Genomic DNA, 12,963 nt, shown 5'->3' with positions numbered 1-12,963 from the left:
CTATGGATCGGTGGCCTACTTGCGTGCCCAAGAGAAGGGAGGAGAGATACACACTGCTTTCATCCTGGCTCGCTCAAGAATAGCCCCACGAAAGCAACAATCTATCCCGCGTCTAGAGCTCTGCGCAGCCCTAGCAGGAGCGCATCTAGCCACGTTAATCCAACGTGAACTCACCATTCCGGTGCACAGAACAATCTTGTGGTCAGATTCCACGACAGTACTCACATGGATCAAGTCTGATTCATGCAGATACAAGGTCTTCGTGGGAGTCAGTCACCGAGATTCAAGAGTTAACAGAAGCAGCGAGCTGGCGGTATGTGGACACCAAACACAACCCAGCTGACGTCATCACCCGGGGAATGTCCCTGGATGACCTCACCCGTCGCAACATCTACAGTGACGGACCAGAATTCCTCAAGCTCCCGGAAGAAGAGTGGCCTACGCCCACCCCACGGGAAGCAAGTAAAGAGGAGGCTGAGAACAAGAAACCTATGTTCTGTGGACTGAGCACAGTCGCCTCCACAGACCCCAACATAGATGACTGCATTACCCTACAGAGTGCGCAGCTAAAGACATTCCTGTGGCACCACCCAGAGATTCAGTCCACCACTGACATTTCAGCAGCTGACTACGAAGAAGCAGAACTTCTTCTACTACAACGAGCCCAGAGAGACTCGTTCCCCGATGAGCTAGACTGTCTACAGGGAGGAAAGCCCGTCCCATCAGACAGCAGACTGCTCCACCTGGCACCCGAGAGCGACGCCCATAATCTCATCAGAGTGGGTGGTCGCCTGCGGAGAGCCCCCGATCTACCGGATGACATTAAGTACCCGATAGTCTTGAACAGCCGACACAAGGTCACAGAGCTGATCATAAAGAAATACGACGAGGATGTACACCACGCAGGAGCAGAGAGAGTCTTCGCGGAGATCAGACGTCGCTATTGGATACTTCAAGGAAGAGAAGCGGTGCGACGCTTCCAGCGAACCTGTCTAGACTGCCGAAAGTGGCGCGCGCAGCCCAGCATAGCCCGGATGGCTGACCTACCTCCCTGTCGCCTCCGACTCGGCGACAAGCCATTCCACTCCACAGGCATGGACTGTTTTGGCCCGTTGTATATAAAGAGAGGAAGAGGAACCGAGAAGCGGTGTGGTATTGTATTCAAATGCATGACCACCAGAGCGATCCATATCGAACTCCTTCCGACCATGAGCACAGACTCATTCCTTATGGCCTTCCGAAGATTCACATCACGGAAAGGAAAACCGTCTACATTGTTGTCTGATCACGGGACAAACTTCAAAGGCGGAGAAAGAGAGCTGAGAGAGAGCTTCCAAGCTATGGGCCCAGAACTTAAGACCCACCTCGCTCCATCCCAGATTGACTTCCAGTTTAATCCCCCGAACGCACCCCACTTCGGTGGAACCTGGGAACGAGAAGTACGTTCTATAAAGACAGCCCTGTACGCCGTGCTTGGGGCCCAGACTGTGGCGGAGGAAGTCCTAATGACAGTCCTCACGGAGATCGAGGGAGTATTGAACTCCAAGCCTAGGGCTGGGCGATATAACGATAACGATAAATATCGCGATATATTTTAATAATCGATATCGAATATCGGAAATAAAAAAAAATCGAAAAAGTTTTTTTTTTTTTTTTTTTTTCTTACCTGCAACAGGGCAGTTTTAAAACCAGAGACAGTGGACAGACTTGTCTTTCTTGCCTGCAACTTAAAGTAATGGCTGTGCTTGTCCAAATGACAATACTGACCAAATTCAGATTTCTTTTTCTCTTGTCCATTTATTTTGTTTGCTTTCTAATTTAAAATACATTTTGAAACCGTCTGTACACAGTAGGCTATGTGTGCTAGCAGAACTAGACTCCAGTCACGAGTCACAGTGCACATGTGCGGTGGTTTGTCCACCAAAAAAGCGCCAAAAGATCAAAAATAAACTAGCAGAGCCAGAACTGTTCAACTCCTCTGGAGCCACAGCCAGCAGAGAAGCCGGTTTACTTTAGCTTTTAAACCAGCTGCAGCCTGAGAACTGGAGTGTGAGGGGATGTAACACTAAAGATGGCGGCAATGACAAAGAATTGCTGCAAAATAAACATACATCTGTTGTTAAAAAAAAATAAAAAAAAATGTTTTAATTCTTTTATACTTATAACAATTCGATAATTATCAATATCGAGAAATAAAATAAAATTATCATATCGTTATCGCGATATGATTTTTTTCCATATCGCCCAGCCCTATCCAAGCCCCTCGGCTACGTCTCCAGTGATGTAGCAGATGTCGACCCAGTCACCCCCAACACACTCTTGATGGGGCGGCTGGACCCCGCGCTACCCCAGACAATGTACAGGCCTGAAGAAGCGAACGGCCGAAGAATGTGGAGGTACAGTCAAGTGCTAGCTGACAAGTTTTGGAACAGCTTCCTACTCCACTACCTACCGTCTCTACAGACCCGCCAGAAGTGGGTAAAAGAGAGAGACAATTTGACAGAAGGAACAGTCGTCATGATTATCGACCAGTCACTACCCAGAGCTATGTGGCCGGCTGGCCGCGTAAGCAAAGTGATCACCGGTGCCGATGGCAAGGTCCGAGCAGCTGAAGTGCTCATCCAAGGGCGAACTTACACACGACCCGTGGCGAGGCTAATAGAACTGCCCCGACTCCCAGACACTATCGATGATGACCATGACCCCATGACTTTGTGAGTTGACTGACCCTTACAGCGGACCTTGAGTGGTAGACAGTGCGGTTAATCTGTCTCTGCTTAGCTAATTAGGTGGGACTAATTAGGGGGCGGCTGTTGTGAAGGATCAGATTAAACCGAATATATATATTTATTTATGGATATATATTTAATAGTATTTGTATATCGTTTGATATCCCCTGTATATTCCTTGTACAATATGCACTGAATATCCCTTTAGTCTACTAACAGCCCATAATAGTTTCATTCTACCATTGGACGAGAACCTGGCGCCAGCAGCCAAGCCCCTTGGTTCAAGTTCAATCGTGCCAACCAACATGTCGTTACAAGCCCGGTTCCGCGTAGGAATACGTCTGGCGAAATACGAATGGTACTATTTGTTCACAGCGCATATATATATGGCGCAAGTAAAGTAGAACTTTCTTTTAGTCCATTAGTCCTTTACCCTCCAACCTAGTAACAGACGCGAAGCCTCACCCACGACGCACGTGTGGTGCAGTAAGGCCTACTTGGCCTCAGAATAGGCATTGAGACATTGTGTGGATTAATAGTTGAATTGTCATAGTTTGGCACTATACCGTCGAGTGGGACGTATTTCTATTAAGCTAATAATAGTCTATTATGTATGGTGCATCGTTCGGTTAGAGTTATAAAGTGAGCAGTACCCCCATCGTTCCTGACGTTATCTGGAGTCTTAACCAGGCTGGGCAGACCACGTGTGGTGCTTGCATCCGAGGAGCTCTGGGCCAGGACGAGTGGACCTGTACATTGGATTACTTTACCCGGACGACGGCGAGCCTTCCACGGCTTGGATTATCTACATGCTTTGGGTGCTTTGATTATGCCATGGATAACGGCCAACACTGCTGAGTGTTGGAACTACCCCCCGGAGAGGAGTCCAGGTGAGACGGCGCTCTACCCCGAGTGAGGTCGCCTCACGTCTCTTCGTTGTGGACCGGCAGCTACCGTCCACCAGAGGGTCCAGCTGTATTCATCTGTGGACCGAGGTTCTGTGGGCACCGTGTTCAGCACTCTGAATTCTCCCAAGAAATCGTCGGCCAGATGGGATACCGCCAGCGGCTCTTCTAACCCCCCCCCCCCTACTGACTTACAACCAGCGGGACCCCCCCTTTAGTGTATCCAGCTATAATCATTTAAGTACCATCGCTATAGTTCCCTAAAGAACCAGGTTGTATACTTGCTCCCTGCGTAACCAGAGATTGGACATTCAATGTTGATTTACCTACGAATACTCATTTGCCTTACAAGTGCATTTCAAATCATAAATGTCATTAAGTGAACGTTGTATATACCCTTTGCTATATAAAATATTCGATTTATACATTTGTGTGGACTTCGTTTCATCAGGTGGGAAAGTGTTCATCATATCTATATCATGTACTGGATGGCCAGAAGTTAAAGTACAAGCGGTAGTGGTTTAATAATACCATACTTATCAATACAGTCAGGGAATTGTACCCCTCAGTTACAGCGGTCAGGTGGCATAGCGGAGATTGCGCTCGTCACCAATGCAAGAGACTGCGGTCTCTCGACTCCCGGAGTCAGCATTGCCTTGGCTTGGGCTGATCGCTATACTAACTCGTTTGGCTGGGTTAGGGGGAGAGAAGCCGTGGGTGGGAAACTGGCGTTGTAGACAGGTCAGGTCTGGGCGCTTGCTCAGCGGAGGCAGGACTTGAGGAAGGCAGCGTGACCTCCCACGCGTTACACTTCACCAATGAGAGCCCTCGCTGCCAGGTGAGAAGAGAGCCACTGGCTGTCGCCGCACGTGTCGGAGGAAGCGTGCGGATACTTCAGGGTTCCCTTGTACCGACCAGTAGGAGAACATGAGCACAACAACCAGGTAGGGGAGGGGGGGGAATTGGCATAACGACTAAATTGGGACGGGGAGAAAACAGAGAAAAATCTGAGAAAGACACACAAAAAATTATAATAATAATTTTGTACATACTGAAACAATGTTCAGCCCACAATCCTGTGCTGTGTCAATTTCACATGCAAGTAACGTTATCCAAACAAACTGCGTAGCCAAAAAAAGAAAACACACACGCACACAGCAGCTAGACAGAGAAATAATCATCAGTTGTTCACATCGGCCCAGTTATAGGGATGGGTACCGTTCACATTTGAACCGATACGGTACCGGTACCTGTGAATCGATACCGGTACCCAACGGTACCTTTTTTCTGTACTTTAGTCTCTAAAAATGTTATCTACCTACCTCGGTTGTGAAAAAAAATTCAAATAACCACATTTTCTACCGTTTTCGGCTTGCCATTGCCCCGACTGCTTTGTTGTTGAATCAAGTCAAATCCTAGGTAAGCGTATATTGTGCGTGTGAGCGTTGACATGAACAGAAAAGTTACAAAATAAAATAAATAAAATAAAAAATGTAAACGGTATCTCCCGTGAATCGATACTCGGTAGTACCGACGTGTTTCGGTAAGTACCTTTAAAAGTACCGAATTCGGTACCCATCCCTACCCAGTTATGCCCATCGGACCGATGCAATCAATAAAGAAATCACTATCACGGGCCGATATGTTTGTTTATCAGTATATATCTACTCACAAACTCCTCGTCCAATCAACAGTCATCTCCCGCCTCGACTACTGCAACGCACTGCTCGCTGGCCTCCCGGCCACTGACACCAAGCCTCTTCAACTCATTCAGAACGCAGTGGCCCGCCTGATCTCAAACCTACCGAAGTCGGCCCATGTCACCCAACTTCTTAGGGACCTGCACTGGCTCCCCATTGCTGCACGTATCCGCTTCAAGGCCCTCGATCTAGCATACCGTGCGGCAAAGGGAACCGCTCCCGCCTACCTCCGGTCAATGGTCTCTAACTACACACCCCCAAGACCCCTACGCTCTGCATCTTCTGGCCGCCTCAGACCTACTCCTATCCAAGCCCCGGGAGGGTCATCAAAGAGATGCCGCCTATTCTCAGTCCTTGCCCCACAATGGTGGAATGAACTACCCACCCCAGTTAGGACAGCCGAAAACCGTCCAATCTTCCTCCGTCGACTTAAGACGCACTTCTTCAACCATTATCTGAAATAATAATATAAATTAAAAAAATAAAACTCTAACCCTAACTAACCTTACTGTCATGCACTTGTCCTAATAAACTAACCTACACTGTAACATGCAACACTTTGATGAACATTACTCAGCTGATAGAGTTGTACCCTTCCTGATGACTTGTCGTACAAACTTGTAAGTCGCTTTGGATAAAAGCGTTAGCTAAATGTAAATGTCTACCCAGTTTTGCTCATCGGACCAATACAGATATATGAAAAGAAATCACAGATACCGGCCGATACCGATATAGTCACCGATATATGGTACATCCCTAGAGGATACAGATTAATTCAAGGTTCATCACAATAGAAGCTTCAGATGAATAAATAACCATCAACTCATTCTCTGCCACGCTGGCCGCGCATCTTGCGGTCAGTAGGCCGGCTTTTCGTTACTGTTTTCGCAATAATTCATGATCTTTGCGGAGCTATTTATATATTCTATATTAGCTATGGGGAAAATGGTATGGCTCATTTGACAGAAGCTACACGCAGCCAGGCCTCCCTATTAAAATATGAATTAATATCAAATATGAAATATGAAAAAATATATATATAATTTTTTTTAATATAGTTTACATTTTTTTTTTTTTTTTTTTTTTTATGTCTCCCTCTTCTCCTTCTCACTCCCTCTTAACACACAGTCAGACTCACTGTGCTCACTGCAGCTATAGAGAGGAGGCAGGGGGTAGGTCTCTTTCTCCAGCCTCAACCATGTGATTCATGTATGTAGAGTCCAAAACAGATCCTAGCCAATCAGATTCGAGCTGACTGCCACACCTTAAAAGTTTAAAACGGGGCTGTGAGCAGAATCATGAGTGTGGCATCCCCTCTGCACTCTGTAAATTTTTCGCCCTGGAGGCGGGGCAGGTCAGAACGTTTCCACCTGACTACCTAACGTGACAACCATTAGTAGTATCAAACTGTCAATCAAACTGTCTGTCGTCACTCAGTCTACTACAGTGCCATTGTAAGAAAAAAACACGTCTGAACGTCATCCCCTCGCGGGATTGATTGATTGAAAATTTTATTAACAGAGCGGGCACGTTCGAATCCTCTATTAGTGTATCTAACATTTAGCACTTTAATAGCAACTTATTTTCGCCGGCGGGACATTTACTGAGGACCAGCAGAGCACACCACTGTGGATATTATTCTATCTGTCCAAGAGGAGGACCACATTATTGACCAGGTAAGCACTGAGCAGCCTGACTAACTTTCTAACTAACTTTATCAGGCAAGCTTGTAGACCCTTTCATGACTGCAATGCAAGCCAGGGGCTGGAATACGCAGTCACTTATTCCTCCGTAGTAGCCAGGTTAATGTGCACCATCAAGCACTGCTTAAAAGCTAGCGGTGGGTCCAAAATATATCGGATATAAATGTCAAGGTACCCAGCGTTCCATTAGGGTTTCACACACAGATGCGGCAGGGTTTGAAAGCTCGGCGTTGCTAATAAACATTTTAAATCATTTTTATAAACGAGTAAAACTGAGGCTGAGGCTGCTTCCGCATTTTACAGTAGGAGCGCTCTGATGGCTGGGCGCGCCGCGCAACAGACACGTGAATGAATGAATGAATGAATGAATGAAAACTTTATTTAACAGATTGCAGAATGGGTACAATACAGTACGGCTCAATACACACAATTGTTAAGGGGATGCAGACCAGAGAAATACGTTTGTCTCGTCTTGTTTGTCTAGACTCTAGACCAGGGGTGGCCAACCAGTCAGAGACTAAGAGCCACAAAAAAATGACTGTGGTACCACAAAGAGCCACACCATATACCAGCGTTTCTCAACCTTTTTTTTCAGTCACGGCACCCTTCATGTGTTTATAGGTCTCACCCTCTGGCCTCTGAAGTTGCTAATGTCTTTTTTATTTGGGCCTCACAGGGTTAAAAGTACCCTGTGAGACCCACGGTTGCAAAATTACAAAATCACTTTTAGCCATTTAAAAAAATAATGTTTATTTAAAAAATGTTAAAGGGGAACTATTTTACTATTTCTTTCACTATTTGGGCACTTTTACACAATTCCTGTGAGTCTATGGAACACCTAGGTTTTTTTCCAAAAAAATGCATTGTTTTGTATTTCTAATCAAGTACTAAAAACCGCATTTTTCTACCTCAAGAGCCACATCAACTGCCACATTATTATGCAGCTGAGAAATCTCTGACATCACAGATATGCACATTTTCAGGGTGAATATTGTGAGAGGAGAATTGGAAGAATTCGCCAATATGAGAATTAGAGACATATATCCTATTAATATAAGTCCACATAGCTAAGAAACAATGGTAAACACTGAAAAAAGCCATTTATAAGATAGTTCCCCTTTAAGCACATGTATAGTCAATTGGTCCTGTTGTTCAGCCTCACAATGCTATTTGATAGTAAATGTGTTTATATGTCCCACCCTCTGGCCTCTGAAGTTGCTAATTTCTTTTTAATTTGGGCCTCACAGGGTTAACCTCTTAAGCCCGAGATATACAGTAAAAGTGTATATTTTCAGCATTATGTTTGTTTACCAATTATTTTAACTGTTATTAGCTATAAGATTATAGAAATCTCAGGGCATTGAGTCGGAAACCGGCGCATATTGACAGGAGGAAGTGGCACAGCCAAAAGTGAGTGTAGTCTTTTGAAGGAAGAGACTCAGGGCTTTCAAATTTCGAAAAACTACCCTACCCAGCTCACACCAGCCCCTGTCAATCATCTGACTTCTGTATTTACTTTTTAATTTCTCTTATTTTTTGGGATTATCTCCCACAAACCTGAACGTTATTGCCATAAAACAGAACGCAGTTAGTTTCTCTACCTTTCTGTGAACGTCTTGCAAAAAACGGTGTTGCAATATGATGAAAAATGGTGGAGAAATTTACATTATAAAAAAGATGGCAGAATTCAGTACTGTATCTACAAAACCTTCTGTTTAATCATCTTCCCTTTATTCATTTGCTTAGATTTTTCAGGTCTGGTCAATTTTAGCATGGTGTTATTTACAGTCAAAGATTTTTTTTTTTTTAAATAGAATTGATATTCTCCTTTGGTTCATTACAATTTACTCAAGCCTAGTAACAGACACTATTTCTGACACTGATCCATATATGTCCCTAGATTCAGATACCAAGAACATGCAAATGGACCATTTAAAAAAAAATTGTAAATGTTTATTCTACGTCATTATGGAATGAGTGACATAAAAAAAATAAAAAGTAAAAAAAAAAATAAAAAAAAAAATAAAAAAATTTGTTTTATTTTTTTTTATGGATGGAAGAGCCGCACATTGACGGGCATGCGGGCATGCGGCTCTTTGCCCGTCAATGTGCGGCTCTTCCATCCATAAAAAAAAATAAAAAAAATTTTTTTTTATTTTTTTTTTTATTTTTTTACTTTTTTCTTTTTTTTTATGTCACTCATTCCATAATGACGTAGAATAAACATTTACAATTTTTTTTTAAATGGCCCATTTGCATGTTCTTGGTATCTGAATCTAGGGACATATATGGATCAGTGTCAGAAATAGTGTCATGTATGTTGTGTATGTCCCTATGCCATAAATGTCATGATGTCTTGTATGTCATAAATGTCACTATGAATTGAAAATGGGGGACCCTGATGTAAACAAGACAAACGTCTTTCTCTGGTCTGCATCCCCTTATAAAATGTTGTGTATTGAGCCATACTGTATTGTACCCATTCTGCAATCTGTTAAATAAATAAAAATAAAGTTTGACTGGCCGCCGAGCCATACTGTACATGGTGACTGCTTGACTAAAAAAAGAAAAAAAAGAAAAAAAAATGTAATACAAATGTTTAATACATAAAAAAATAAATAAAAAAAAATGTGGCATCCCCTGTTATTTTACCCACGCGACGCCACTGGTCGTTCATACTAATACAATTGGCAGTATTAGGGGGTGGGAAAGCCGGTGGGTGGGGATCGGACGTTGTGGACAGCGACTCCTACAGGTCGGTTGGTGCGCCTGTACAGCAGAATCAGGAAGTATCGGGGGCAGCGTGAGCCTCCCACGCGTTACTCCTCGCCACTGAGAGATCGAGCTGCGCAGGTGAAAAGATGCGACTGCTGTTACCGGAGGGGACTTGTGCTATGTATGACTTACGGTAGTCCACATTGCAGCCGGATTGTGGGAGGCAAGAAACAGCGTTCGTGACAGGGGAGGGTTGAATTGGATGATACGAAATTGGGATGGGAGAAAATATAGAAAATGGGAGAAAAAAGTGGATAAAAAAAAAATATTATCAAGGATAATTTCCGACAATTAGTTACACTTTAGATCAAAAAATGCAATTTCTTGATTCAGAACAATTTTATCATAGATGAACAAAACATTCAATGTGATTTGAATTTCACTGACTTTTTAAGCACCTTGTTAAAAAATTGGCTGTTTTCAAGGAATTCCAGGCCTTGACTTTTTTTTGTAAACAATCAAGCACTTTAAGCACTTCAAGGACCTTGTGCAAACCCTGTCTCCAGTAAGTCCACCAGCTCACCTCCAGCTCCGTCTCCTCCTCCGGCAGTCCCAGGAGTCCTTTCAGCTCCTCGTCCTCTCCAGTCTTGTTTTCTCCTCCGCCAGCGGGGCCTTGGGTCTGGGGCTTCTCTCTGATGGTGTAAGTCCGCGTCGACGCGCCAAACGAAAGGGTGGAGTCGATGGGAACTTGCTGAGGCTTGTGGGCCTCCAGACGGATGTGTCCGAGGAAGGTGCCGTGCGCTGTGGGGTGAGGGTGATCAGATACGTCTTGAGTTTTCACTAGGGATGTACCGATCTGATATTGATATCAGCCCCGATATGACTAAAATAGTTAGATTGGGTATCGGTGACCTTTTTTTTTATGCTTTATTCAATACATATAAAATATAATATAATAGTATATAATGTAATATATATATATATATATATATATATATGTACAGATGACATTTATATCTATTTGTTACATTTTGTTTCACTAAGTTAGGAAAGTAGTGTTTTAAGTCAAGCCTGATGTTGCCTTGCACAAAATAATTATCCCAGTCTCTTCCACACAGTGAGGCATACAGTTTATTAATTGAACAATGGGTATCGGATCGGTACTTGGTATCGGCCGATACCCAAAGCCCAGGTATCGGTATCGGGACTGAAAAAGTCGGATCGTGCATCCCTAGTTTTCACATGCCGATGGGACAGATTATTCACCTAAACATCAAGAGGTAAGAATATTTTATGGGACTGAATGATTTCAGGGAATGCATGGATGCAGTTTTTAATGCCATATTAGGGTTGACTTAAGGGGGTAAAGTAAAATTATCTTCACAAGTAAAGTAGTTATAAATACATTATGTAATAGTCTACTGCCTGTAGTATCGGGTGTTATCATGTTATCCCTGTGCACTACATGTAATGTACTGTAGTAAATGTGCCTTGTGTCTGTCATACGGTGGAACATTAATAAGTTGTTGATGTGCAGTTGCGCATTCACCAGCGAATGACGTGTTTCTAAGTAGGAGGAATTAATGCACATCTTACTGCTGTTGAGGTCTATGAGGAAGACTCTCTTCAGGTGCTTGTGGTAGACCAGCGCGGCATGGGCACGGGAGCACGACTGGTGGTCCATGGTGAAGTCACACCAGTCCGGGTTCCTCCCGAACATATAGAACTTCTTCTCGTCTATGATCAGTTTCTACACAAACAACACGTTTCACATGCGTAACAACAGTGTTCTCACAGATAAGACACATGTGAAAAACAGACCTCAAATGTCTCTGTGCCTCTGAGCCATAACTCAACAGTGTCACTTCTCACTGAAAAGCTTAAATATCAGGGCTCATGTTTGCTGTGGCACGGCGTTGTAGCCAGACAGCCATGGAACTCCATACCGAGTGTGCAACACAGCAGGGCAGAGGGGAGGGCTGCCAAGCCTGTATCTGGTGCGACTGGCTCAAAGGCATCATCTGAAGCCTAATCAGTGATATGAAGAACTTGTAATAATTATTATTATAAACTTAATTTGAAGCACCTTCATGTAACCCAAGGATGCTTTAAAAAAGAAAAGAAAAACAGAAGTCACAGCAAACAACAGGGAGAACTACATCAAAGAAAATCATGGCTGAAGAGGGGAGTTTTCAGTCTTGATTTCAAAACAGAGATGGACTTGTATACCCCAATTACCAGCCACCAGATATGTTAATGGCCACACACATGTCCAACCAATGTAAGACGTTTGATGACGAAGACAAAGTTATTACCTCGACCAGTTTGTCCCCCTTCATCACGTCTAGATGGAGCCCGGGGGGCGGCTTGCCTGCCCTGAAAAGCGGAAATAATAACACGCACAACAGAATGAATGAATGAATGAATGAATGAATGGCGACTAATATGGTTGCCTCACTTCGCAGATCTTTAAGTATAACATGACCTTAGTTACTAGCAAACATTAACAGTAAGCCCAGCTCAAGGGTGCAAGAAAGAAGAGAAAACGAGGAAAGCAGAAACGCAGGGAATCTTCAATGAAGATTTGACTATGAAACACTGGGGGAATGAAACACTGGGGGATCCTTCAACAATAATAACAACAACAGGGGATTAGGGGAAGCTTGTCCTGTAGCTAACATTAACTAATGTGTGTAACGTTAACTTAACTGGAGTAGTGTCCTACTGCAGTGTAATATCACATTAGCTAGCAACCAATCGCTAGCATGAGCTAACCTCAGCAGGCAAGCGTCCGTTAAGTAGCTGAGCCGAGGTTGACTCAACCACAGCGAAGTAACGCATGGATGGATTTGTAGCCGACTGAGCTTTAACATCATACAATAAAACGCGCAGTTTGATGATGTGTCTGCTCACCATGATGGACAATCGAAAGGTGGAGCACTGGGAAGACTTTCTTTGCTTGTTTTAGTCGCCATGTTTGCTTCATCTTCTACAACCCACACTGCATGCTGGGTAAAAGGGAGCCTTCGGTTCTTGGGAGTTGCTGTTCCACCAACATCTCAGTATTCAGCCTACACTTTATTTATTAGCATACTTCTTCCAATTTTTATTGGCGGTTGGCATAGATACACAATTATCATTTTATAACAAATTCCAGAAAAAATTATGGAGTCCATTAGAGCAGTAGTTTTCTGCCCACAAGGCCCTAGTT

The 12,963-nt window shown here is 43.8% G+C and overlaps 1 protein-coding gene across 1 annotated transcript in view; it reads right to left on the bottom strand.

Annotated features, from left to right (window-relative positions):
• ppp1r8b (protein phosphatase 1, regulatory subunit 8b) overlaps window positions 1–12,738 on the bottom strand; it is a 39,908-nt gene extending 27,170 nt beyond the window's left edge. Inside the window, exons 1-4 of the mRNA XM_084335862.1 lie at window positions 12,666–12,738; window positions 12,068–12,128; window positions 11,349–11,502; window positions 10,336–10,553 (exon numbers count right to left, since the gene is read on the bottom strand). Of these exons, the coding sequence (XP_084191988.1) occupies window positions 10,336–10,553; window positions 11,349–11,502; window positions 12,068–12,128; window positions 12,666–12,727 (495 nt within the window). The 5' untranslated portion in view covers window positions 12,728–12,738. The remainder of the gene's footprint in view (window positions 1–10,335; window positions 10,554–11,348; window positions 11,503–12,067; window positions 12,129–12,665) is intronic.
• Window positions 12,739–12,963: the final 225 nt, after the last annotated feature.

The sequence above is a fragment of the Notolepis coatsorum genome (genome assembly GCF_963971535.1).
Source record: "Notolepis coatsorum genome assembly, chromosome: 19".
NCBI lineage: Eukaryota > Metazoa > Chordata > Actinopteri > Aulopiformes > Paralepididae > Notolepis > Notolepis coatsorum.
This window is presented reverse-complemented; position numbering and strand designations above follow the sequence as displayed.